General features: G+C 56.7%; 1 protein-coding gene across 1 annotated transcript in view; it reads right to left on the reverse strand.

Annotated features, from left to right (window-relative positions):
* Nucleotides 1–279: 279 nt before the first annotated feature.
* The window catches only part of Tg (thyroglobulin), a 213923-nt gene continuing 186460 nt past the window's right edge, over nucleotides 280–27742 (reverse strand). The window contains exons 44-48 of the mRNA XM_027950368.3: nucleotides 18603–18784; nucleotides 17181–17288; nucleotides 3130–3264; nucleotides 1489–1679; nucleotides 280–510 (exon numbers count right to left, since the gene is read on the reverse strand). Coding sequence (XP_027806169.2) covers nucleotides 395–510; nucleotides 1489–1679; nucleotides 3130–3264; nucleotides 17181–17288; nucleotides 18603–18784 — 732 coding nt within the window. The 3' untranslated portion in view covers nucleotides 280–394. The remainder of the gene's footprint in view (nucleotides 511–1488; nucleotides 1680–3129; nucleotides 3265–17180; nucleotides 17289–18602; nucleotides 18785–27742) is intronic.

Raw genomic sequence — 27742 nt, forward strand, 5'->3', positions numbered from 1 at the left:
ATCTTTCCCACTACTCAGGTGGGACCGCGTCACTTGGGGCCTGCCCTCAATAGGTCCCTGTTTTCTGTGTCACCATCTTCTGTTTGTCTGGCTTTCTCTCCTCCTGGAGGTGCGAGTTCCTTCTTCTCCAGCACTCAGTTCCAGGCCTGGTGCCCACTGGATGCTCCATAAATATTTGTTGAAGCCCAGGAACTGGAATTCAAACACCAGGAGGATCACTAAGCCCCAGTGCAGCGTTTTCCAAGAATTTCCTTGAAATCACAACTCAGTCAGCGATGCTTCACTGCAAATAGACACTTTATTGAAAGCAAGTGGCTTATTCTAGAGAATGAGGGGAATGTGGTGGGCAGACTCGGGTGGGGTTTGCCGGGTGGGTGGGTGTTTCAGGGGCTGGTCACTTGCTGTAGCTCTTAGGGCCTGGCTCTCGGGGCCCCAGGAGGTCTTCTGTCTGCTCAGCTCCCGCTGTCAGCTCCTCTTCATCCCCTGTCAGCTGCTCGTCCCTGGCTCCAGCTGAAACAGAAGGGCAGGGCAGACGGATCCCGACCTGATCAGGACCTCCCCACCGTCCTCCTCCCTTTGACCCAAAGATGCCCCAGCCCCCAATGGGCATTCCCTCCCAATGGCCCACAGAGGGGCATTTCTGGTGGTTGGGACACCAGATTCATCTCCCAGCTGTAAGGATGTGCTAAGGGTACCATAGTACTTGTCAACCAGAGCCACCTCGCCTTGGAAGGTAAAAGCAGAGTTGATGATCTGAAATGTGCTGGACAAGGTCACTTTTCTGTTTGATGCTTCATTCATTCCTGTCCCTCCCTTCCTGAAGAACTGCCATTTTGAATTTCTGAGCCAGAGTGTCACCTCCCCCGGGGGGACCTCTGCAGGGGAGACGAGTCCTCCCTCCTGGGCTCCCACCAGTCCTGGTGCAGCAGCCTTACAGCATGGTGCCAGGAGAGCTAAAGGGCAATGATTGGTCAAGTCATTACCATCCCCACTCTTCTAGAAGATTCTCAGGGGTGTCATGTTTATCTCTGTATCCTCATGCCTTCGTTGTGATCCATTCTCTCTCCTTAGTAACTCCACAACAGGAAGAGGTAGAGATGCCTGCTTTTACCCTGGCCAGAACTGCCTCTCTGAGACTTCCCACCCAGCCCTGAGGACTGTGAGGATGAGCTTCGGGGTCTTTCCTTTCTCCCATACCAGTCCTCCTGGTTTCCAGCCAGATGCTGGTCCCTGTCCCACCTCCCCACATCGCTTCTCAGGTCTGGTCCCCCAGTGCCTCTCTTTGGACCCCTCTCTAGCTTCCCCTTCCAGCCCCATCAGAACAGAAGGCTCTTGGCAAAAGGATTCCCCAGACAACGCGCAGCTCCTGGGAGGGGCCGTGGCATCAGCACCCCGCAGCCCGGGGCATGCAGCCCAGGCCCCGCACAGCCAGCGGCAGGATGGAGCTCAAGCCCCACCCCAGCTCCCACCCACGCTGTGACCCACTACCTGCAGAGGCCTTCAGAGTGCGGATGTACTTGGACCAGAAGGAGCAGTCGGTTTGCTTCAGGCCCTGACGACTGGGGAGCAGGGCGCTGAATTCCTTGTAGCTCTCTCCACCGGCTCCAGGCACAAAGTCGGGCCAGGGGGCGGCGAACTCAGGAGCTCTCCGTGAGAACTCGTGTGGGTAGTTGGGATTTCTGGTAAATGAGAAAGGCCATATCTATCCACGAGGGAAAACTGCCTGCTGTTATCACTTGGGATGGCTTCCTATGTGCGTTTGGTCTTGACACCACGTGTGAACCCGCCCAGTCTGGCTCGGGGGCTGTGACCTGCACCAGGCCCTGCAGAGCATTAGGGACAAGGCTTTCTGAGCTTGCCTCGCTCAGACCATTCCTGCAGAAGAGACCTGGGCTGGCCTCCCAGTGCCATTACTCAGAACCCAGTGTGCCCTCCTGTCTGTGCGATCAGGAGGCCTCAGTTTCCTTTCTACCATGACACTTTTGGATCTGGACACATGGCCAGTCTCTGGAATGCCCTTGTTTGTCAAGACCTGGGCAGGAGGCTGGGCCCAGAGCCAGGGAGCATGCTTGCTACCGTGCCAACCGCCAATCAACTTCCCCAGGAAAAGGCCATCACATCTGCTGAGACCTGGGCTCCATCCCAGACCCCAGCCAGGCCCTCTCCCAACAGGCCCTGCCTCCAGCCCCCACCACACAAGGTGCTCTTGGGTACTGCGGGCAGTGGCCCAGCCCGGTCCCCTCTCCGGTGAGCCATGCCTCATTCATCTGAAGGCTCTACTCATCCTTCCAGGGACAGGGTCAAAGTCACTTCTTTGGGGAAACTTTCCTGCTCAACCTCCATAGCAACTGTGCCAAGCCTTCCTTGGTCCAGCTGTGGGGTGGGCTTGGTCTCACTGTTGCAGGCTGTCAACAGCCCACAGCTGGGCCAGGAGGTTCTTCCTTGTTACCTTTCCAGGGCTCTAGCACAGTTCTAGGGAATCCACACACATGCCGCGAAAGGTGAAGGGAACCAAGCAAACCACCAGGAGGAGGAAGCACGGGCCCCCGAGCCGCAGAGGCATGAGCACAGTGAGCCCTAGGCTGGACCAGAGGCAGCTGGGAGGAAGGGCCAGGGGCAGACCAGCAGGGCCCAGAGTCACTGCAGCTGAGATCCTAAGGCCCCGGCACCCAGCCCCGGCCTCCCCAGGAGCAGAGTGGCTCTCCTCCCAGTGATCTGGCCCCCAGAGGGACATGGGGTAACGTCTGAGACATTTTGATCTCATGAGCAGGAGGGTGTGTGTCACCAGCATCTCGTGGGTAGAGGCCAGGGATGCAGTCAATGCCTCCTGGGTGACTAGTGCTGAGGGTGAGGAGTGCTGAGACTGGGAAGCCCCGATCTAGAGCCATCAAATGTGACTGAACAAGAGAGGGCTATAACTGCAGCTTTCTTCATGAAGATCAATCTATGCAAAGGTAGTCTGGAGAGGGGACTCTAGAGAGGGGACCAAGGCAGGAAGAGCAGTGGCCAGCAATCCCTGTCCAGGGAGAAGAGGGTGGATCCACCGATGCCAAAGGTGGCCTCCATGTGAACATGGATATGGGGGTGCGGGAGATCATGAGGGTAGGGTTCAGGACGAGGTCCACTCACCCAGATCTGATGAAGTTGGAAACGTACTGCATGACCTTCAGCGACAGGCTTTTCTCCTCCAGGGAAAACTGCCCCTGGTGGCCTGGGTAGAAGGGAAGGCCAAAGGCGTGCTGCACATCCACCAGCAACTCCAGGCTAAGCACACAGGGAAGGAAGAGGCGAGCATTCAGGGGGTGCGAGACCCTGGGGAAACCAGATGAGCCAAAACCAACATTCCTCCCCGACAAGCACCTTTCCACTCTTTGCATTTTTAGGATTCCTGCTCGGAGCTCAGCCTAGCTGAGATCTGGCTGGGCCCTTAGTCCATGGCCCCTCGGGACAGATGCTGACTCTGGTGCTCCTGGGGCTCACCAGTGCTGAGGAACAATGCCTGTGAGCACCTCTCCAAGAGAATGTCCACTTGACCGTGTGCCAACCATGACACTTTGTTATCATTGCATATTTACTTACTCCTCCAGTCACTGATCAAAGTAATGAAAACAACCTGAGCTTTGAGCCCCTGGTCTGTCCTAGCTCTTCTTCCTGTATAACTCAGGAGCTTGCAACCCTTCGAGGTTGGCATTCATCCATGCAGCCCACTCTAGCACCCAGTATGTGGTAGTTACTCAATAAACATATGTCACTGAACTGGATCTCTAGTGAGCAGCTGGCAGACGAGGGGAGAAGATCTGGAAGCCAGTTCAGAGTTTGCATGGCTGAGTCGGGGTGACACAGGGAATCCTGTGTACTTAGGTCTGAGTTGTGAATCTGGGAGGTTGTGAAAGAGGGAAATCTGGGAGGGATTTGCAGTTTCATGGGAAAGAACTTGGCTTTGCTCCAAGACAGGTCTGGCCTTGTCCTTGGGCTCTGGTAGTAAAAGGCTTTGTTGATGGGTGCTTTGTTGAGGGGAGAGGCTGACTGCACTGGATCCTAGGGGGTATGTGGCCATACAGCACAGTCTTGGGTTGGGTATGGCCAAGCCAGAAACACCATGTATGTGATTTCTGGTGAGGCTTGTGTCAGTGTTGCTCAGCCTGTGACAGATGGCCACTTGGGCAACCAATCAATCATAATGATGCCCCAATAAAAAATCCAAACACCCGACTTGGTGGAGCCATCCTGGATGGCAATGCTCATGTATGCTGTCACACGTGGGTGCGGAGAGAGGAGCACATGCAGAGAGAGGATCACTATCATGGGTACTGCCACTTGCAGAGAACTTTGTCAACCCTTCCTGTGAGTTACTGAACCCTAGGGTGGTCTCAGTTCCTTCCCCCACCTCCACTCCTGCCCTTAAGGAGAGGACCCTCTCTGCCAAGGCTCACGTGGTCACCGCAGCTCCCATGGTACAGGTGACAGGCAGATGGGCCTCTGGACAGGGGTGCTGGGCAAGGGCTGGGGCAGGGTGGGTATCCCTTTACTTAGACAAAGGGATCCGTGTGGAGGAAGGTCACATGAGGTGAAGTCCGCTGCTTTCTCAGGCCAGCTTGGCCCTAGCTGTGACTCAGTGTGACTCACTGTGATGGCCAGGAGGCTGGGAAAGGGGACCCTAGCCCAGGGCTTTGAAGGGGAGCCTTTCCTGTTGTCCCTGCTGCTCAGCCTGGGGCCCCAGTGACTGCACAGGTCCAGGGCCCTTCCTTAACAGCAGGGCCTGGCGCTAGGCTGCTGGCTTGGCTGGGCTCCTGTGGGCTTGAGCCAGTCCCCCACCACCACTGTGAGCACCGTGAGTGACAGGTGCCTGGCCCAGGGCACAGGACGACATGAACAGACTCAGCTGACTCCGCCCTGGGACTCGCTGCCGGCGTTACTGTGTAAGAGGCCTTGACGTCTCTGTGACTCAGTCTCCTCACCAGGTCAGAGGAGCTGCTGCACATGGCTGCTGGTCGCGCAGCGGGGTTTTCACGGGTCCGTCACTCTCAGGGCCGTGGCCACTGCGCCTCGGCCCTGGGCCCCAGTCTGGAAGGCAGCTGTGAAGGGACCAAGTCCCTAAGATGTACAGAACGAGGCACAGACACAGGCTGTGGTGTCTCTGCGATTTCTTCAGGTGGCAAACATCAAGGACACTGAAGCTCTTAGAGGGCAGCCGGAAACAGCAAACGTCCCGGAAATTTGCAGGCTCCTGGGACCCAAGGCTGCCAGCTTTACTTGGTGTCTGTTTTATCAATTTGTTTTTAATTAATTTACTTTATTATATATTGACATACCTGCAGATAGGAGTGGCGCTGTGGCTTGGTGAGCGGTGCTGGGGTGGGCCCAGGGGCTCACACACGGCACAGGTGCCCCACCACAGAGCCACGCCCCAGCCCTGCTGGGGTCCTTGAGCCCAATGTGAATGGTTGGCTAAGATAGCAAATATTCAACTTTTTGAACTTGTTGTGATAAGAGCATTAGAAATTGACTCAGTGATATTTTGAAATTATTAGCTGTCTTTAACACACTACACAATGGATCTCAACAATCAAAAATAGAAAAAAGAAACCTCAACAATCAGACTTCTCTCTCCTCTCCTGTCTACTGGAAGTTTCTTGCCTTGACCGTCCCCTCCCATTCCCACTGCCCGGCCTCTGGGATTCGGCATTCTCCGTGTCTGCTGAGAGCCACCATCTCCTGAGCGCTCAGGATGGACAGGCTCCATGCTGGGCCCCTGACCCTCAAGTCTGCCAACCTCCACAGCAGCTGGAGAGCTCAGTGCTGCACCCACACTCTTTCCAGGCAACAGCCCAGGGCTCCGAAAGATAAAGTGACGTGACGTGGAGAGCCAGGGTTCAACCCGGAACCTACTTGGTCCCAGCTCCACGCTGTTGGTCTGCCCAAGGGAGGACCCTATAGGTCAGCATGGACCACCCCTCCTTTCCCCTCTTCCAGGCTGTACTCGGCTCACGGGGAGGACGGCAGAGCGGCAGCTCCCCCAGAGGCCCTTCTAGAACAGAGGCCAGAGGCTGCACTCCTCCTGGGGGATGGTGGGGGGATTTTTGCTGCTCCTTAGGTTTACAGCAGGTTTGGATGGCTTGGGGGGAAGGTGAAGGTCCCCATTGCGAAGCCCGTTCACAGCACTAGGGGCCCGGCCTCCTCCGTCGTCCTCACACCGTAGGCCCCTCTCTCCCACACCTCCTCTGCCTCCCACTGCTCCCTTCAAGGACTCAGGCACTAGACAGGGCCTACAGGGATCATCTGTCCTCTCAAGGCCCTGACCCTTTGCCGGACCTGCAGAGTCCCTTCGCCCTGTGAGGTAACATGTCAACTTGACAAGGTACCAGGGCTCAGGACGTGGACGTCTTGAGGACAGTATTCTGCCTGCCACAGCAGCCTGCTCTACTGTTTCTTCCAAAGAACGCTGCGTGCCAAGTGGCCTGGTGAGCAGGCACAGCCCTGAGACGGGAGCCCGGCCTCCTTTACTCCCAGCACGGTCCCTTAATATCTGCACAGTCCTGACCAACAAAGGTAGTCTGGAAAGGGGACTCTAGAGAGGGGACCAAGGCAGGAAGAGCAGTGGCCAGCAATCCCTGGGCCGCATCTGAGAAGTGGTGACGCCATCAGGCTCACCTGAGGCCTTGAGGAAGGCTGGGCAGCAACACATTTCCAGCCATCGGCAATTTCTGGCCCACAGACCCATTCCCTGTCCCTTCCCAAGACAGGACTGGAAGGTCAACAGTGAGGGCCACTTCCCGGGGTCCACCACGGGGCTGTAGACGTGACGCCATGCCTGAGGCTCCCCCTCAGTCCTCAGGAAGCTGAGCATGCACACCTTCTTTCAGAGAGGCTCCTGACCGCTGTCACATTCTCGAGAAAGTCTGTGCCTATGGTGTGCTGGGGAGGGGTCAGCAGCTGGCTACCGCAGCAGTAGCATTTTCCGATTTCCATGGTGTAAATACTGCAGCCATGGTCAATTTCAAACCCCTAAAGTGACTTCATTGAACCAGAGTGGGACGGAGATGATCCCAGCTGGGCCTTGGGCACTGGCGCTAGCTGGCTCGGACCCACATTGCCTGTGACCTCAAAGGGTTGGGGAACAGTGCTTCTGGGGGAGGGCTGGCCCTCCAGCCCCCAGGCAGTCTGATGTGTGAGCCCGCTGTGGGTGAGGACTTGTGTTTCTTCCTTAGCTGGGCTGGCCTCCATTAGGATCCTGGAGCTATTTGAAGCTGTGGAAGGCAGACGTCTGGAGGAGGGACTCCAAGTGGGAGGCATGGAGGAGGGAACACAGGATCAGAGGCCAACCTGTGAGAGTCCCAAGGCCCTCTGGAGGAGGAAGAGGGGTCTGGAGTCAGTGTCTGCAGAGGAGACCCAGCAGGTGCCTGACGTGGTAAGGGAGAAGCCCCTGAGCCGAGGGTGGGCAGCATGTGCTCTGGGCTTGGCTTCTACACACTCTGCTCAGTTGCTGCTGAATCATATGCCCGGGCCAGGGGCGCTGGACAGGCATGTGGTCAGCCTGGTGATATTTAGCTTCCAGATGCTGTTTACTGCAGTTAGAATTAAGGAGTCAAGATGTTCCCTGCTCTGACAACTACCTATGCTATGTGGAGGCCACAGCTGCTTCTTCTCATTGTCACGGAGCAGCAGATGTGGGCTAGAGAGCTCCCTGCCCAGATGACAAGATCAGCTCAAACCCCACTTCCACCACGGGCTCTCTGCACCCTGGTTTTCCTACCAGAAGTGGGTCTGACCATCCCTGCTCAGCCTCCCACAGGGTATCCCTCGATGCTCGGGGTGGAAGGAAATCCCTCAGAAAACTGGAAATTGCTACCCAAGTGGGAGTTAATGCTGGTGAAGTTACATTTAGCCAGAGTTTGGGAAGAACCAACCAGCCACACAGCCCTGGGCACAGTTTTGTGTGAGTGTGTGTGTGTGAGAGTGTGTGTGTGTGTGTGTGTGTGTTGTTCTAGTTCCAGGGCACGCATTCTGTTCACTGAGGACTGTGGCAGGTGAGATGTGGATGTCAGGGTTGAAACCCTCCCTGCCCACAGTGGCCAAATGTGCACTGTGTCCTGCTGATGAATGCTGGGCGTGGGAAGGTGAGCAGGGTGGCCCCTACCTCAAGGAACTCAGGGGGTGAACAGGAAATGCAGGTGAGCCAAGGGTTTCAAACATAAATACATCATGCATGAAAGACAAGTCCTATCAGGTGACAGAACCACTTACAAAACACCGTAAGAGGGGAGATAAAAGATACCACTCTTTTCAGGCAACGAAGTAGACAGGAGCTTTGCACAGTTAGAGGGGCTATGCGCATGCTCCTTGGTGAGGAGTGGTGTCAGCGGGTGGAAGAAGTGAGCACAGAATGTCAGGCGGTGTCGGTGCAGTTGGCATCACTGGGTGGCTCCGTGCTTTGCGTGGAGGATGGGTGGAGCGTGAGGATGGCCAGGTGATGAATTCCCAGCACTCTGGTCTGGGAGTTCTGCAGATGACTATGTTATACAGAGAAGTGAAATTGGAATTTCTCCTGATATGGAAAATTCAAAGTGTGGGGCCACTAAATGACAGGCTTGTTGAGCTCCTGAAGGCTCCAGGTTGTGAAAGGCCAGAAGAATTGGAGATCACATCCTAAAGGGGCTGGTGACACTGGTGGTCTCTCAGCCAGTGATTGGAAGTCATGTGTCTTTTACAATAATTACTGGAGTAAGGTGGGAAAAAGGCCAAGCTGAGAAAAAGTAGTGGCCGCCATTGTCCAGGAGACAGAGCCCTGGTTCTTTTTACACAATTCCCCTGACCTCACATTGTTCTTGTCCTCTGCTTTGCTGGTGCTACTGGGGACAGGGAGGGGACTGAGCCTTACTCTTAGCATCTCAGAAGCCACCTGCATTTCAGAGCTTCTCTGTTGCGCAAGTTCCTGACTGAGTTCCACTTTCCACATCAGGAGCCATAACCCACACCATGTTTGGGCTCATCAGGAAGCACATGACCGAGGTGGTGTCCCCGGGAAGTGGCCTCCGCCGGAAGGAGGGCTGAGCCTGGGCTCATGTCCAGCTGAGAGAAATCTTTCTTGACAGAAGGAACACGAGGTTTTGCATGACAGAAGTTCTTGACTGTTCTGTTGAGGATGGAGGGAGAGAGGCGCTTGTGCTGGGAGGGACCCAGGGCCCGCCAGTCCTCCGTCGGGCTGGCACAGCGCCTACGGGTGCAGGGACTTCTGTCCAGGTTGCTCCATTGGCAAGAGGAACTCCACTGACCTCACTCCCTCCTTATATCAGGCCCACGTCTCCAAAAACCATCCTCCCAAGAAAACTAGGGCATGGGGATGAGAATCCTGGTCCCGGGCTTCTTCTCCACGTTTTTCGAAGTTGAGGAATTGCTAAGTCACTTAGGAACAAGGGACACAAAAGGGCAAATCTAATGAGTTTAGATGCTGCCTATGAATCAATCAGGAAGTAATTACATACTTCACAAATGGCTGTTTTGCAAAAGGATTTGTTATGCAATCCTTTAAAAATGAACTCCTGGGTTTACTTTAAATAACGTAGTCCTATCCACATCTCTAACATCTTTTTGATTTTTTTCAATTATTTCACATCATATTCATATAGAATACTAACTCTGCCTGCTAGGATCTACAAACTCCCACTGAACCACAAGACCCTGTCTTCCCCATATCTCCCACACTCTCCTGGTCTTCTTTATCCATAAACATACTGGGCCATTTCCCACTCAGGGTGTTGGTATTTGACGATTCTTCTTTTAGGATGACTCACTGTTCATTTCTATGCTAGGACCAAACCTTTTCACATCACAGTTCCCAGTTCAAACACCACCTTTCAGAAGGTTCTGCTGACTGGAGCACCCTAGTGAGACTCCTTCCCAGTGCTGTTATCTGAACTTAGTCTGCTGATCCATGTGAGCTGGACATCTTTGCACCCTATTCCCACCTGCCCATCAGCCCTACTCCACGGTACAGTCTCTGGCTGGCAGCCCTCGCTGTGTGGCTGACCTAGCGCCAGGATTTGGAGGAGAGTTTGTGGCAGAAAAGGCATCAGCAGGTACTGGTTGAATCAAGGTTGAAAAGGAGCCAGGTGCAGTGGCACATGCCTGTTATCCCAGCAGCTGGGGAGGCGGAGACAGGAGGGTCACAAGTTCAAAGTCAGCCTCAGCAACAGCAAAGCACTAAGCAACTCAGTGAGACCCTGTCTCTAAATAAAATACACAATAGGGCTGGAGATGTGGCTCAGTGGTCGAGTGCCCCTGAGTTCAATCCCCGGTACCAAAAAAAAAGAAAAAAAAAAAGATTGAAGAGGAAGCTCAAAGCAAGCCCTAATACGCCACCAGGCCGGAGTGGTCAGTTTTGGAAAATGATTGTTTGGCCTGTTCTGAGAAGTAAGCTTGTCAATCACCCAGGATGGAGCCAGGCCTGTGGACCCAACTCAAGAATTCAGTCCCCCAATATTTTCCTTGGCTTGTTAATTCCAGGAGACCCATTAAACTGTCTGAAAAGATGATATGTGGATCTGGAAGAGTCAAGGCCCCTGGAATCCACCAAAGTCTCCAGGACGCACATGCAGAGCTGCACAAAACACCTCAAGTCGAGGATTTACAGCTTTGTTTTCCAAAGTTGGGACAAGGTACAAAGGAGGAGCATTGCTGCTGCTTTAGTCTTTCTTACTTACTCATTTTCCTATCAGTGGTAGTTTTTCCTAAAAGGAAAATAACCTTAGCTGCCAAACGTCGAATGTCTACGAGGTGCCAGGTCTAACAGCAACACCCCCAGTATCCAGGCTGTGAAGAAGAGGCACCGACGCCTGACTCACGAGGTAGGGGAACTTGCTCAGACGCAAAGAGCAATAACAGTTCAGACAGGATCAGGTCCAAACCCTAGTTAATTCAACCCTCAGGTCAATAGCTTTGGTAACCAGAGGCTGCCAGACATGCACACACGCACACGCACACATATTTCTTTCATATATATATATATATATATATATATATATATATATATATAGAGAGAGAGAGAGAGAGAGAGTTTATGAACATTTGTTTATTTATATGTGGTGCTGAGAATCGAACCCAGTGCCTCACACACATGCAAGGCAAGCACTCCACCACTGAGCTACAATCCCTGCCCAATGCATGAGTATTCCTACTGCACACATAAAGCCTTGGGCTGAGCATTGTCCAGGTCCGTCCCCTGGACCTTCCCAGCAGTTCTATGGAACAGGTGTTATTACTCCAACAAGGTATAACTGAGGAGGCTCAGAGAGGTTAGGTGACTGGCCCCAGGTCACACAATTATTAAGTGGACTGGGCCACGGCGGGCCCTCAGCAGGGCTCTGGTTGAAATGGGTGCCACTGAAAAAATGGAAGAGAACACAGGTGACAGGAAATGAGTCCAGGGGCCACTTACTAGCTCTGGGACTGGGCTATAACCCCATCACCTCCCTGGGCTTTTGTTCATCTTTAGAAGCAAGGAGTGAGTTGATACACTTGCATCCTGTGATCATCTGAATCTGAGACTTGGATGTTCCCTTCACGCTGTGGGGTTCAGGGTCTTTGCCCCCCGCCCCAGCCTCATGCCTAGTCTTTCCTCGCGGCGGCCAGCTGGCCCCGTTTCAGGGATGAAAATCTCACCCCTGATCCAGGGGCAATTAGAGACCCGCAGTTATGCTGCAGCCATTAGGGACAGTCTGTAAGAAAGCAAGGACCCACTGTGTGTGTCTGCCAGCCGTTGCCAGGAAAGCTAATGTATGCAGCAGACACAGAGGCTCGAGACAGATGGCCCCGTGCAGCACACTCAGATATTTTAAGTGTGTAGATTTGAGCCAGAAATAAATTGAGAGGTGTGACAGCTCCAGGGCAGGGGAGGGGAGAGGGAGGGAGAGAGGGAGAGGGAGGGGGAGAGGGAGAGGGAGAGGGAGGGGGAGAGGGAGGGGGTGAGGGAGGGGGAGAGGGAGAGGGAGAGGAAGAGGGGGGAGAGGGAGGGGAGAGGGAGAGGAGAGGGAGAGGGAGGGGGAGGGGGAGAGGGAGAGAGAGAGGGAGGGGGAGGGGGAGAGGGAGAGAGAGACAGAGAGAAAGAGAGAGGGTGGAGAGGAGGGAAGGAGAGGGAAAGAGTCGGACAGAGAGAGGGAGAAGGAGAGAGAAAGGGAGAGGGAGGGGGGAGAGAGAGAGAGAGAGAGGAGAGGAGGGAAAGAGAGAGGAATAGAGGGAAGGAGAGGGACGGAGAGAGGCCTTGGAGAAGGGCTAACTGGCCAGCACTCAGCTCTTGCTGCCACCTGCTCACAGATAGCGCCTTCCTGTGCCCATCCCATGGGCAGCAGAGAAGCCCATGCTGCGATGTGGCGGGAGGGAAGTTTTGCACAGGAGTCACTGGGGACACGTTCTGACAGCCGGGATGGCAGGTGCTCCTAGTCCCCATGGAGTGCCAGGCCCTGTTCTGTTCTCAGAGTGCTGGTCATAATCCCTCAGGGGCAGGTCCTGTCATTGTGCCCATTGTTCAGATAAAAAACTGAGTCACCAAGGGCTGTGTGACTTGCTGATAAGGGTCAAGGGCACGTTCCTCACCCAATGCAGCGATACCAGAGTCCCTGCCTTTCGAGGACACCAGTTTTCTTAACACGTGTGTCAACATCTCAGATGACGCAGTGGCCCTGAGAGTGTCTCCTGTGGCAGAACGTGAGCCACAGGTGCCCTTGAGGCGACCGAGCCCAGTGGCCTTCACACCTTCCCCCACAGAGTGGCCTGGGATGGTCACTGAAGCTGGGTCTGCAAGATGAGGGAGGGGCCGGGAGGTGCTGAGCCCACCTTGATCTCCACCTCAAGGGTCCTTGTGGGGTCCCTGCTCCAACAAAGACAGTCTCAGGACCTCATCTCCCACCAAGGAGTCTAAAGCCTGGAGTGTTGAGGACCCTTTCCCACCTGTCAGTGAGGTGGCTGGGCCAGCGTCTGTCCTGTGTACAACCTCTGAGCACCCACCAGTCCCCATCTGTGCCTGGAGGTCAGGGCTCTGGGAAGCAGAGAGCCGTGCACACTCGTGAGGCAGCTGTGGGGATGGTGCGTGGATGCGGCTGCCCTTGGGAGGGTCCTGGAGCAGTGCAGGGACCCGGCAGCCCCAACCCTGGAAGGGCAGGAGAGGCCACCCAGCAGCAGAGAAGCCCAGACCAGCCGCGGGAGACAGGTGCGGTTTATTCTGCTTAGGACTCTCCTCTCGGAGCCCCAGTCCCCGGCCCAGCCACACCACCCAGGCCCTCGCCCTCGGAGCCCCTGTCCCGGCTGTTATCCTACAGAGGAGCAGGTGTCGTGTAGGAACCCTGTCCTCTCCAAAGGACACGTTGGAGCCCTAAGCCCCAGAACCTAGAGCGAGGGTCTTTCTCCATAGAGGCAACTGAGTTGAATGACGTCACTGTGCTGGGCCCTGATCCAGCCACTGATGTCCCTGTGAAAGGGGAAATTTGGACCCAGAGACAGACGCACCCAAAGGAAGACATGGTGAGGATGCGCAGGAAGAAGCCTGCCATCTACGAGGCTTGGGGGCCACAGCAGCCAGAGAGGGGCCTGGGAGCACCTGTGGAGCCCTGTGGCACTGTGGCCCTCCCTACCTTGGTCTCTGACCTCTGGCCTCCAGCGCCTGCCTGAGACATGCATCTGGGTTGTTCTGGGCCCCGGTTTGTGGGCCCCCATGGCGCTGCCTGGGAACCTGCTCCAGGGGGGCCGGGCACCACCGTTCCGGCTGGAACCTGAGGGCTCCCATTTGTCTTGCTTGATTTCTGCTGTCACGTGCCGATGTATTCCTTGTTCTTTTCCACTGCCAAGTTTGGGGCCAGGGCCCCAGGGGTGGAGGCCTCTGAGGAGCCAAGCTGGCTGCAGCAGGGCTTCCCCTCTGCTGTCCCCTGGGCCCTAAGCGTGAGGCAGACACACCCACGGGAGTGCAGTGCAGCCGGCCAGTGGATGTGGCCTGGCCTGGGACTGCTGAGGCTCACTCCAGGAGCCAGTGTCCCCAAGTGAGCGGCCTCCAGATGTGGGTGGCTGCTGCCCCTGGAATACCAGGGCTCCTTCCTCTCCACCCTAGCATGTAGCTGACGTCCCTGTCCCTCCTCTGCACGCCTCTCCCCAGAGCCGTGGCTGCCACGCAGCTCCCTTCCCATGACTGGAGCGGTTGTTGGGACCTAGGAGTTGGGTCAGGCTGGGGTTATGAGGACTCTCAGCGGGGACCATGGGTGTTAGTGGGAAGGGTCCCCAGGCTCAGAGAAGTGACGGCAGCATGCTGCTCTATCCAACCAGCTGTGGTCCTCGGGGACAATGGTGACTCCCCTGGACTTCAGGGCCTCTGCCATGGCCTGAATGCTTGTGTCCCCCCAAGACCAACCCTGCTGAGTTGGTGTTAAGCTGTAGAGCCTTGGGAGGTGACCAGTCCACAGGGTGGAGGTCCTGTAGATGGGAACGGCATCTTTATAAGAGGCCCCAGGAGCCTGGCTGTCCTTCCAGCATGTGAAGACGTGACGAGAGGCGTCCATGAGGCTGGAGGAGCCCTCGCCAGGTGCCACTGCTTTCGCCAGCTCCTGAGCTTGGACTTGCAGCCTGCAGGAACTGGGCAATAAACCCTGTGGCTCCTAAACTGTCCAGCCCAAGGTGTGTCATCACGGCAGCCTAAAGAGCCATAGTTACTGTCCCTCTGTAAAACGCGGACAGTCACATCAACCCTGCCAGCGCACAAGACGCTGGGCATCTTGTGTTGTGCTGTAAAGGCCGAGTCTTCTATTCAGGGAACCATGCAACCCTGGTGCCTGGAGAGGCCAGAAAGCCTGAGCACTGTGAGGGGCCCCCTGGATGCTGTGACAAATGACCAGACACCTAGGCTGAAAGCCACAGCAAGCATCCTCTCAGAGACCTGGGGCCCGAAGTCCACTATCAGCTTCCTCAGTCAAGATGGGGGAATGGGCCAATGCTTCAGGGAGGGCCCATGCCTTCCCTCCCAGCTCTGGGGGCTGCCCGCACTCTTTGGCTTGCTGCTTCTGTGGCTCGTGGCCCTCTCCTCCTCTAATCCAGTGAGGCTCCCTCTGCCTCTCTCACCAGGTCCTAGTGACTGTGTGCAGGGCCAGCCCGCCCAGTGACCCAGCATGGCTTCCTCACATCAGGGTTTTAACCACACCTGCCGGGACCCTCGTTTCCTGCACGGCAGCCCCCTTATCCTCAGAGACAAGTTCCAAGATCCAATAAAACAAACAAACAAACAAACAAACAAGAACAGAGGCTTAGAGAGGTTTCTGGAACGCTGCACATCACCGAGCCAAGACCGGGCCTCTGTCCTGCCCTCCTTCCCAGCCTCCCTGCAGATCATTGCCTGCACAGCAGCCCCCTTATCCTCAGAGACAAGTTCCAAGACCCAAGAGGATGCCTCAAACCTCAGGCAGGTGGCACCGAGCCCTGCATATACTATGGTTTTTCCTATACGTATTGATGATAAGGTTTAATTTATGAATTATGCACAGAAAGAGACTGTAACCACGACCCGGCATAGAGCCATGGTGACAACATACTGCGTAGGAATCCCAGCAGCGGGTCCTGCCTGCTAAGCGTCTTGCTGTACTGGGCTCACCCTTCTTCTAGAGAAGGTGTGAGACTATGCAATGCCCATGGGACAAGACGGAGGAAGGATGAGGGAGGTGTCAGGACCCAGGCTGGGGCTTCTGCTGACCTGCTGACAGAACATCAGAAGGGTGACATTTTGTCCTGTGTATCACAGAGCCGTGACATGCCAACTGACTGTGGAACTGAAGCCCAGAAGCTCTGCTGGGAACACGGGGACAGCTGTAGGCTATTGCAGGCTGCAGGGATCAGGCCATTATTCAGCCTACCACAGGGACATGGCTCATTGTCATGTTTATGAGGCTGCCCTCTGTCCTTGCAAAACAGTACCCAGTACAGACCTGTGAGCTAGAGAATCATTTCCCAGAGATGGTTAGTGCCGACTCTGAGGGGCACATTTTCAGCTCCATTCACAAGGAGAGAGAACAGATCAGAGACACAGGCGCTGGCTGAGATGGCACAGCTGGTGAGTGTGGGCTGGACTGCCCTTCTGGAGCTGGCGCCCCCATCCCAGCTCCTGTTGCCCAGGTGTGATGGCTGCAGTCCCTGACCCCAGGTGGCAGCCTTGCCTTTGCTCTTACTTAGAACCAGGCAGCACGGCTCCTGCATCTTCTGGACACCTGTTCCCAGACAGTGTCCCTGGGGTGCTCCCAGAGGCTGACATGGGGTAGCGCCGCTCAGAGAAGCACAGTTTTGGGAAGCACCCCGTGGGAAGTGGCTCATCGGACCTGGCATGATGTGGAGGCCACTGTCCTGCCAGGAAGGGTCCCCTGGTTTTTCCATGTGGGCAAGAGGCTATGGGCTGAAGGCACTCGAGTAGAACAGGTGTCACAGTGCTCCTGCAGAGCCAGGGATCTCCATGTCCCCAGGCCCTCCTCACCATGCCCCCTGACTCTGTGGTCATGGCCAAGTCCATGCCTGGCCACGCCGAGCCTGCGCGTCCTTGGCTCAGCTTCTGGAGGTGCGAGGAGCGAGCCTCCCCCTTGCTCAATGTCCCCTGCTTCTGGGAAGCTCCCCACTGTCTCTCCTGGGCCTCGGGCCCCTTTCTCCTGGACCTCTCATTTCTCTCCCTATTTTGATGATTTTTTTTTTTTTTTTTTTTTTGCATCTGGGACATCCATCATGAGGTCTTGGACTATTCTGGGAAAATGATATATAAACTGGGGGGAAAGAAACCTTTCCTTTGGTTGGAATAAAGCCCCTGTGTGCTCTGGAGGTCATTTCCTTCGGCTAAGCGCTCAGTTCCTAGAGGAATGAGGTGGACGTATGGCAGTAGTGTCCACACAAAGCTCCTCCCCAGGCCGGGTCACCAGTGAACAACTAGTGCCACAGTTCCAAAGTGCGTCCCCTCCACAAAGCTTTCTCTTACTGCAGTGACACACAGTGGCTATTACTGTCATCCCATGTTTAATACAAAACAACAACAACAACAACAAAACAAACAAACAAGAACAGAGGCTTAGAGAGGTTTCTGGAACGCTGCACACCACGGAGCCAAGACCTGGGCCTCTGTCCAGCCCTCCTGCCCAGCCTCCCTGCAGATCACTGCCTGCACCCCTGGGCCCCCTTACCTGCCACGGCCGTAGCTTTCAGGGGCATGGTACATGAAGACGTTCCCTCGGGCCCGCCTTGCCCAGAGCCTGGCCATGTCGATCGTGGGACAGGTGATGAAGTAGTCTCTATGGGCAAGGACAGAGAAGGGAGTCTGGTGACACATAGCTCCATGGACAGCTGGGCCAGGCCAGACCTTCTCCCAGGCCAGGACTGGGACGCCTCAGCCCCCAAGCTCCCTGCCAGCCCTGCAGAGGACACCCCTCTCCAGCTCCCAGAACTCTCCGGTGGCTTGGCTGCCACACTGGTGGGAGAGCCAGGGATCGGATATCACCCGCTGTGGTTCAGGGCAGACCATGAGCCCACCCTTGTGCATCCCCAGGTCAAGAAGCCCCCAGGATAAAGCTCCTGGACACCAGTCTCACTTCAAGATCTGGAAGCCGAGCCTCCTGTAGTGAGGGCACGGTCAGTATACCGCAGAGCAGGCCACAGAGTAGCCGTGCGTTTTAGAAGAAGATGGAGGTCTCCGAGACATGTCATATGATGCCAGCAGCCTGGAGGCAGCGGGCTTGTGGGAGGCCATTGCCTGAGTGTGGCCGGGGCAGAAGGCAGGCCTCAGCAGAGGTCAGACGGCAGCCGCCTCCTCCCGAAGCTGCCTGGGCCACACTGCCTTCCTGGGTCTCAGCCCTCAGCCTAGGACACACGCTGTCCTTAAAGCCAGATATAGGACTTGGAAGCAAGAACTTGGGTTTTCTGAGCTCTGGCCTTGACTCGTCCCACCACTCAGGCTGGGAAGTCCTGACTTGAGGAGAGTCTCTTGGGGACAAGGACTGGACATCTGTGGGTTCTTATGGTCCAGCCTAGGGATGAGCCCCCAGACTAGCTGTTGGCTCTGGATTTAAAGCAGAGCTTCCGACTAGAGGACAAGCAGCCTCTCCGCTCCCAAGATCCAAGTGGTGGTAGGAAGTTCTGTTCTGAGCTAGTGACCCTCCAGGGGGATCCCAGGCCCTGGGTGGAGGCTGAGTGTGGCAGGGGGAGTCTCATGTCCCCCAGCTGATGCTTCCCAGCAGAGTCGGGGTCTGAGGGCACCAGGGTAAGGGCCTGGCCGGGCATGCGAGGCTGGCATGGAGTGGGTTCTGTGAAGCGTGGACCTTGGGCGCCCCACAGAGCTCCTGGGACAGGCCTGGCCACTCTTTGCTCTCCAAGGGCTCAGAGTGGCCCAGGAAGAGCTGGGTTTCTCCTTACTGCACTGGTCAGTGTCCCCTGGCAGCGGGCCCTCCCTCCCCAGCACTGCCCTCCCTTGGTGCTGCTTGCCCCATGCCAGAGACTGGATGGAGACACGGGGAACCAGGAGGCCCCATGCCCCTGTTCCCTGCACCTCAGAGCAGCCGCTGGGGCCACCCAGCCTGGGCATCCAGGTGGTCTTCCTGGGCCTGGCCTACCGGGTGGCATTCTCCAGTGCCCGGGAGAAGGAGGCGTAGTCGTCGGCAGAGTGCTCCAGGGAGTAGTACCAGGTGGCAGCAGCCAGCACGCGGGCGTCCGAGTCCTCATCGCCCAGGGAGTTCTGCAGCGCCTGGTAGAAGGCTGCTTTGCTGTTGGCCCGGCCTTGACTTTCCTCAAATTGCTTAAAATAAACAAATTAATAAAAGGCATGAGATTTCCCCAGTTGTATTCTGAAAGGCCCAAGTCACAGCCCCTCAAGCTTTGTTCTAGAATTTTCTCTCTGGGAAGCCATGAGACAGGGTGTGGAGCCAGACATTGGGTCTGTGTCCCAGCTCTGCCTCCTCCTTCCTGGGGCCTTAAATGAGGGGCTGCACCTCTCCGTGCTCCCTTTCCTCATCTGAAAATGAGAGTTCCTTCTTCAGAGTTACCTGAAGGACCACAGAGACCAATCCACCCGCAGCAGGTCACCCGTGTGTCCCTGGCTGAACTGGGCTGCCCTCAGCCAGCGGGTGCCTCACGGGGTCTGGGTCTCTGGGGAAGTGAACACGCTCATTCCTGCCGGCAGCCCCCTCCTCCTCAGGCCCACTGCTGCCCAGCTCGGGGAGTAGCCACAGGCACGTGGGCCATGCCCCCTGTCCCCAGGGCGCACATTCTGGTGCCCAGAGGTGGCATAGCGAGGAATGCATCTCCATCGGGGAGCGAGCTCTGAAGGAACAGGGCAGGTCCTGAGGCCCACGGAAGCCTGCAGCCTGGGGCTGCTTTACACGGGACGGCCAGGACAGCGGGCCAGCCAGGGGCACCCTTCCAGGTGGGAGCATCCATCCCTCTGCCCCGCCCTCCCTGGCCTGGCTCTGCTGCTCTGTGCTGTGTGAGCCCGAGGCAGGGCATTTCCTTGCTCCTGGACTCAGGGTCCTGCAGACAATGGTCAGTGGAACGTGGGTGAGGTCCTGGGTGGGAGGCCCAGGCCCCTGCACCCTGGCACAGGCCCACTCATGTTTACGCCTCTCTAGATCTTGTGTCCTGCTCATCACACAGGACGCGAGGTCAGAATGGAGGAGCCCGTGTCAGCCGCTCCCTTGGGCCTGGGCCATTCTCCCTGGGGACGGGCTGACTCTGAGCCCAGCTGAGCCGGCAGCGCCTGGACCCAGCCGCGGAAAACTGATCAAAAGCACAGCCGTTGGCACTGCTCGCCGGCCTCAGAGGAGAGCAGGGAGCCAAGGAGGGAACCGCGTGGCAAGAGGGCTCCACTTAATTCTCTCTGTGACGGTTCATTTCTTGGAAGGAAGTCCCAGGCGAACATGAAAGCACTTTCGTGTGTTAAGGCTGAAGTGTGAGCCCTGGAGCCTTCGCCATTTCAACAGCTTCCAGCTGCTACTGGCCACGGTCAAAGGCCAAGGTCCTGTGAGAGGCTCCGCACACGAACCCACAAGTGCACACGCACACGCTCGCTCACAGACCCACAGGACACTCCTGCCTGACTCACCCTTACCCTCACGGTCGGTGCAGCCTCTGAGAGTGTGGCTCTGGCCCTGTCCAGTCTGGGCCGTTCTCGATGCCCACCTGTCACCTATCACGCGTGCGGACCGTGTCGGGGACGGCTTTATACCATTCTCTTTTTTCTGACAGTTTGGAATATTTCATAACAAAAATGAGGTTGGTGAGCGCCTGCACACCTACTGTCCTCACCGCCTGGGCCAGCATCCCACACGGGCTTCACTGAACTAGCAAGAGGACTCGGCCCCAGGCCGCTTGGTGTCCACACCGTTGTCCAGGCTGAGAGCACCCACAGCTCGTGCAGGGTGGCAGCCCAGGCAGCGCTGGTGGGTGCACTCCAGCCCCACCCCCCCAACTTCATCACCACCCTGGAACCCAAAACACTGGGGCCTCCCGACCCAGGGCTAGAAATCTACCCTGGGTCAGAGCAGGGAGAGAGGATTGAGTGTGAAATTAACATTAGGGGTCAAAAGCCAGCTGCCAGATACCTGGGACCCTGGGAGAGAATTTACCTCTCTCTTTAAAATGGGTAGAATGCTATGAGCCAGCCTTGGGTTTTTGTTTTGTTTTGTTTTGTTTTGTTTTTTAAGGATTTAGTCACCTGCAAAGTGTCTGCCGGAACTCATGACTGTTTGCTCATGGGGTGGGCTAGGAGGAGCCAGGAGGTCTCAGGGCCTGGCCTGGAGCCAGCAACCCAGGTTTGAATCCGTCTCTTATATTTCCCAGCTGTGTGACTTCGGGCAGCCACTTAACCTCTCTGATGCTCAGGTTCCTCACAGGCCTACTGGAGTTAATTAAAATCTACTTTACAGGGTTGTCCTGGGAATTAGAAATGACAGGTTGAAGCACCCAGCTCAAAGCCTGGCCTATAACACTTAATAAAAGATCTCTCTTTATTAATCCTGGGCTTCAGTGACTTCAGTTAGAAACCGAAGGATGAACACAAGCCCCAAACCACTTCATTAAATGAGGAAAACAGGGAAAGACTCTCTGCGCGTCTGTCCTCATGGAAGAAACACCTTCCTTTTCCTTTTCCCCTCTCCGTTCCTTCATGTGAGTGACGTGGAGTTTGGAAAGGCTGCAGGAAGCCACCAGGGCCTGGGTGTGCCGGGGACCCTGCGGTGCCCGGGCCCAGCTACGAGCCAGAGCAGAGGCCAGGTGACAGTGGAGGTGGCTGGGCAGGGACGGGGCAGAGCCTGGGCCCTCGCTGCCTGTGGGTGCTCTCTAGTGAGAAGTCACAGGGCCACCTCAGACACAGGGCCACCTCAGACACAGGCGCATCTGACACCAGGACTGGAGCAGGAGTGGGGGCAGGAGGATCCCTCCGGAGCCTGAGGACCCAAGGACAATAGCTCTCAGCTGGGTCCCCAGCTCTGACTGGCCCTGGGGAGACACAGGCCACCCCCAGTTCCCGACACGAGGTGTCCAGGTGAGGCCGGGCACCAGCCCCCGAGCCCGTTCTGCTGCACCGCAGTAGCTCGCACACTCCGGAGGAGGCTTCCTGCTCTGACCCCAGAGCCCCACATGCGGCTAGAAGGGGACAGGGGAACAGCGAGACTTCTGGCCAACACCCCTATCTGCTGGCTGCAGAGGCCGTGGGTCAGACAGCATCCTGCCTCTGCTCTGCCCTTGGATGGAGACCCTGCATGGTGGAATGTCACTGAGGGGCCACACTCTGAAGCAACCTAAGGACAGCCAAGGACTAGAAGTGCCATACTGAGGGCCACAACTGACCTTGTGCTGGACCCTGATCATCCCATGATCACCTGGAAGGGTGGATGGGGAGATTGGCTCAGAGAGGGTAAGTGCTATATTCACTGCCACACAGCTAAGTAAGACCTTAAGATGAGGTCTTAACCCAGCTCTGCCTTGCCTTTGCCCTTGACCCCAAGAAGCTGCTGCTGGGCCTGAGAATCTGCAGCTAAGATGACCACATGATCCAAAGTACTGCAGGCAGTGCGAGTAGTGCCAGTCTCCCCAGACACTAAACAGCCCTCTCACTCTGAGCCTTTGAATGTGTGGTTCCTTCTGCCTAAACACCCTTCCCCTGGCTCAGCCTGGTATCAGCTATTGGCCTGGACCCATCATGTGTAGGTTCAGTGTGTACTCAGGTACCTGGAAATCCTGATCAGATGACATTCTCATTCAGCAGATGGCGGGGGGTGCTGATAAAGTTCATTTAAGCTCCCAGGCAATGCTGGTGCCGCTCTCTGGGAATGCTACCCCAATGGCAAGTGCAAGGACATGCAGAGGTTGCTCTGGGGCCACCTTCTCCTGGAAGTAGGACATCATGGTGGACAGGGCAGGCCCTGGGTCCAGATGCATTCCACCCTTTTAGTTCTGGGCCTTGAGAGCATCGCTTACCCACGCTGTAACTCAGTTTCTTGATCCTACAGGTAGATGACGGAAATCCCTACTGCATAAATCACCCTCAGAGTCTAATGAATCGTGCCCATAAAGCCTCAGTATGCTACCAGCACCTGGCCGATGCATGGGATCACTAGCCTGTCCCCAGGTGAGGGGGGCCCTGCTAAATTCCCAGGCGTTGCCCTTGACAGCCCGTTTGCCTCTGGAACGTCCACAGGCAGGGCGGGGACTGAATCAGCAGCACCTGTGTTCAGCGGGGGGCCAGGCACTCTTCAGGACCAGGAGGACGCCCAGAACCCTGTGGAGCCATCGCAGGCCGGGGCGGGAGGAGCTGGAACGTCAAGCCTCTGGAGTCGGGATCCCTGGGGTGGCTGCTGACATTGTCAAGTGCCAGCAGCTCTTTGACCTTGGGAAGTCCCTGATCTCTCTGGACCTTTGTTTCCTCCTCTGTAAAAGGGGCACAATAGAGTTCCCTCTTCATAAAATGCTCACGATGCCGAGTGGCACGGTCCCAGCGATCCCTGGAGCGCTGAGCCCCCTGGCTGCTGTCACTGTTGCTATGGCAGCTTCTACCTGGTGACCAGCCCAGGTGGGAAAGGAAACCCGGGTCTAAAGGGCTGGTCCTGGTGGCTGTGGGCCCCTGTGGGCTGTGGGCACCACTAGACAGTGATGGCCCCACCCCGCCCCTGAAGCAGGGCAGAGCTTCCTTTGTGGGAGCCGCAGAAGCCCTTTCCACAACGAGTGGCCTTCAGCAGCACCAGGCTGCAAGGCCCTAGGGGTCACTAAAGAGGCACCTCTCACAGAAATGGTGGAAACAGCTAAGCAGCCAGGCGGCTGAGGGAGGGCTTCTCACTCCCAGGAGACTGAGATCAGAGTCCTCTGAAGGGGTTGGGGTCGCTCCCCGGGCAGGGCCTCCCCAGTCGGTATTCTGGAAACCGGAGCACGCGCACCAAGCCCCTGGGGGCACCGGGATGTGAAGGGGCGCTCTTTCAGCAAGACCCTCGCGGCTCTTCTCTCCACTCTTGGCACGGCCCCGGGGCAGACGCGGTGTTAGTTTAATCAGGAGCCAGCAGGAGGGCACGGCGGCTGGCCCGACCACCAGGCACTGCCCGAGCTGTAATTAAGGCAGGATCTGCCATAGACCGCGGCCCTGTTACGGGCCACAGAGTTAAGGGGCTATCAAGGACGGGCAGGTCCCCAAGTGTGGTTTGAGGGACAGCCATCAGCATGTCCTGTGGGAGGGTGGGGCCTCTGGGAAGACCGCAGGGCTGCAACGCCGTCCTGGATGCCTGGGTCCTCAGTGGCGGGGAATGCGGCCTTAGAGAAACCCATACCAAGTGCTGTCTGAGACACGAGGGGAGTCCTGGGTGGCAGGCCTGACCTTCAACCCTGTCCTCCTGGCCAGCATCCACGCAATGCCCGCAGCAGCCCCAGCTCTGGGGACACGGTGATGAGCTGACGCTGCTCTGCTCCACTCAGGGCAGCTCGTCCTGTGGGGCGGGCAGTACCCAGTGCCCACACTTCCACACTGCGACTGCTGGGGTGGGGCAGTACCCAGTGCCCACACTTCCACACTGCGACTGCTGGGGCGGGACGCTCTTGGAGCAGGGAGGCCGCAGAGTGGGTGGCGGTGAAGCTGGAGGGTGGGGGTCCCCACTGTGTATCAGATCACCCAGGTGGGCAGCGTGGGGGACAGCTGAGCCAAGACCAGAGGGGGTGAGGGCAGTGACATGGGAGCAGGATGAGGAAGAGCAGGAGGCCGAGCAGGGTCAGCAAGGAAGCAGGAGGCGAGGCCAGAGGCTGGGAGCTGGCTGCTAGGGGCCTCGCCCTGCTGTTGGCTCCCAGAGAGGCCCGGGTGCTTGTCCACCGTGGTTTGCAGACAAGAGCTGGCAGACAGTGAGGCGCCCGGAGCAGACCGGCACCCGGAAGTGAATCCCCAGCTTCGGGGTCCCAGTAAGGTCCAAGAGGCCATTGCTCCCCTGGCTCTGGTTCTGCCACACCACCCCAGGAAGGCAGGAAACCTGTGTCCTCCCCGAGCCCCAGGCCTGCGTCCCCTCCTGCTCACAGAAATGGGAAAGGTCCATCCGTGGCCCTTTTTCTTCTTGGACCAAAGGCCCCTTCTTCCCTCTGAGGCCGCCCTGCCTGTCGGGCCTACACTGCGCAGCTCTGCGTGACCCCCACCACCTGGAACCAAGAGACCCTGCAGGTCCTGGCAGGGGGTCTCTGCCGACTGCCCCTGGCTCCTGGCTAGGTGCACACTCAGTAGGCACGCCCACGTGGTGGCTCCATACACTCCTCTCCATGGCCACGTGGCTCCCCTGCCCTTCCCTTCCATGCCCCCACCAAGGCCATATGGTGTCCCTGTGTGGTCCCCCGGTGACTGTCTCACAGCACATCGCCCACTCACCTGGGCAGTCCGCCCCCAGCTCCTCACTCCACAATGGCACTGGCTCAGGCCTTTTCTGGCACCTTCGCTGCTATCTCTGGCCACTTTTGAGTGCTGATACCTCAGTGGCCACACCTGCCCCTTTCCTCCCCCTTTGTCCACACGTGCTTGTGGGGTGGGGTCATTTCCTCCCTTTGCCTCAACAATACCCTGTACACAGGGATTCCTAAGTCGCCCTCCAGCCCCAGGCTCAGACCTTCTCCTGCCTCTGGAAATGGCTCAGGCCCCGCCAGGCACAGTCCTGCTCCCCATCTCCACATGCCCCCCCCTCCCGTTTCCGATCCTCTCTGAGACCTGCACCAACGCGTCTCCTGTTCCTCCCTCTTCCCCTCTTCCCCAGGGCTCCCCGAACTGGTGGTTGAGTCTCCCCAGCCCTCCTGCCCCACCTTGACGCAGACTCCAGGATGCTGCTCCATGGGTGGGGGTGGGGTGCATTGCACACAAAGGCCCTTGACCAGTTTGTACACTGGCTACTTTAGAAATATCTACAGCACTGACTCCCCCTGAACCCCCAACTCATATGCCCAGCTGCCACCAAGTTGTGCTCCAGCTGGATCCTTTCTAACGGTTCCCGCTTCCATGGCCCTGTCCAAGTGACCAGCTCGCTCCCTGGGCTTCTGCCACAGCAGTGTCTGGGCCCCACGTTCTTCCGTCTTAATTTCTTATTCAGCTACCAGAATAATCTTTTTACTTATTTTATTTTTGGAACCTGACTTGAACCCAGGGTGCTTAACCACTGAGCCACATCCACCTGTTTTTTATATTTCATTTTGAAACAGGGTCTCACTGGATCGCTTAGGGCCTTGGCAAATTGCTGAGGCTGACTTTGAACTCATAATCCTCCTGCCTCAGCCTCCCCAGTTGCTGGGATTATAGGCTAGTGCCTCCATGCCCTGTAGAATACTCTTTTTATAAAGGGTAAATTAGTACAATCACTTCCTAGCTTAAGAACAGTCCAAAACAGGAGAATAAAGTCACCTTTCTGATGGCCACAGATCTCACTTGTGGGTCCCCTCCAGGGCCCCCCACACCTCCTCCACACTCTCCGTATCCTCCTGCATTTCCCTGCACAGGGCCTTCCTATAGCCTCCAAGCAGCCTGAGCTGACCCCCCTCAGGACTTTTGCACCTGCAATGCCCCTAGATCTCCCTTGGCTCCTCCTCAACATGCAGGTCTCAACCCAAAGTCACCTCCTCCTAAAGCTCCCCTGTGCTGCCCCCTACACAGTCACTTCCATCGCAACCGCCCTGGGTCAGCTTCCTCAGAGCGCTCTGCACTCTGAATTCTTAATGCATTTGTTATAAATCATTGTCTGTGGTCCCCAGTGACAAGAAAGACTCCGCAAGTCAGGGGCTTTCTCTGATTCGCTACCCCACTCGCCCCAGAGCCTAGAAGACAGTTCACCACACAGGAGAAAGTCCCAGCGCGTGGGCAGAAGGGACTTCTGACCCATGCACGACTTCTGACCCCTCCGCATATTAGCATGCTGAGGGAGAAGACCCACTTCTCCACCGGGCGGCAGGCCAGCGCAGAGTGCTACGACACTTGGAAGGACCCCCAAGAGTATTTCCTGTTCGTTTATTTTAAAATCAGAAGAAAAAAATAATGAAAATATTATAATGATTTCAGCTTGGTTTGCCTTCATCTTTCTACCAATGCCACAGTAAAATACAATGTTTAATATTTGGGAGGATATCAGGTCCACCCTTCTTGAGCCTCCGCTTTCTCTGAATGTACAATCCCAGCGTCACAGGGAGAATTAGATTAAGTGACATGTGAGCATCAGGCTGTGTCCGCCTGGGTCACAGCATGGGAGGATGGACTCACAGTGTGCTAGGGAGCCACAGCAGGGAGACCTCAAGGTCCCCAGGTCGTGGGAGCTGTCTCCTTTGTTAGACGTGCTTGTCCTCTCACAGAGTTGCAGGAGGCTGGCGGCGGGCTCACACGCCACTCAAAGGCCAAAGAACCGCAGCTCAGCAACTTGCCTAGGTGAGATGACTAAAGCCAGGACTTGACCTGCTTTCCTGATTCTGCACCCCTGCTCTGCCCTGGGCCCGGAGCTGACACCCCCTGCCCCAAGTGCCCGGGCTGAGTGGCACAGCGCCTCTTTTCAGGAACTCGCCTGCACAAGCTGGGACTCCTGCGAGCACTTCTTACTGTAATCTGTCACCGAGGACTCAATCTCCCCGTGCTGGGGTGGGTGCCAGCCCTTCTGCTGCCAGGTGCTGCCTTCCAACTCTCAGGCGCTCCCCGCCCCCCCGCCCGCCACAGGGCCCGACTCCACCTGCTCCCGAATGAGGATGACGCCTGGCCAAGCTCAGGGCACGGCAGTGGCGCTCTGTTTCTGATTTTTCTTGCCTTCCTTGGAGATGCTGGTGCTTGGAGGGGAAGCAGAATGTAGCATCTTGGAACAAATCTGCTTCTGATCATGCAAATGAATGCCCGGTTAATGTAGGCAGACTGTCAATTCACCAGTAAGCCAGGGAAAGGGGGAACGTCCCCACCACGAGACTGATGGAGACTCTCAATAGAAAGCTGCTACTCCAGAAGACAAGAGCACGGTCGGTGGCGGAGCCTTTCTAGGATCTGAGCAGCGCTGAAGCTCCCCAGGTACGTGGGTAACTTGCCGGGCGTCATCGGCACTCTTTGGGAGTCCAGAGCTGGCCTGGGGGGCAGGGGTGAGGGTCTTCTCACAGACTAGATGAGTCCCTACTCTCCCAGCCCTGTGACACTTGCCAATGTGACGGCTGGGTCCAGTGGGCTCCTTCCCTTCCTGGGACTTCACGGGAAGTTGGGCTTTGGGGACTGAGCTCCGGCTGGCATTTATATGGG

This window comes from Marmota flaviventris, chromosome 15, assembly GCF_047511675.1.
Source record: "Marmota flaviventris isolate mMarFla1 chromosome 15, mMarFla1.hap1, whole genome shotgun sequence".
Classification (NCBI taxonomy): domain Eukaryota; kingdom Metazoa; phylum Chordata; class Mammalia; order Rodentia; family Sciuridae; genus Marmota; species Marmota flaviventris.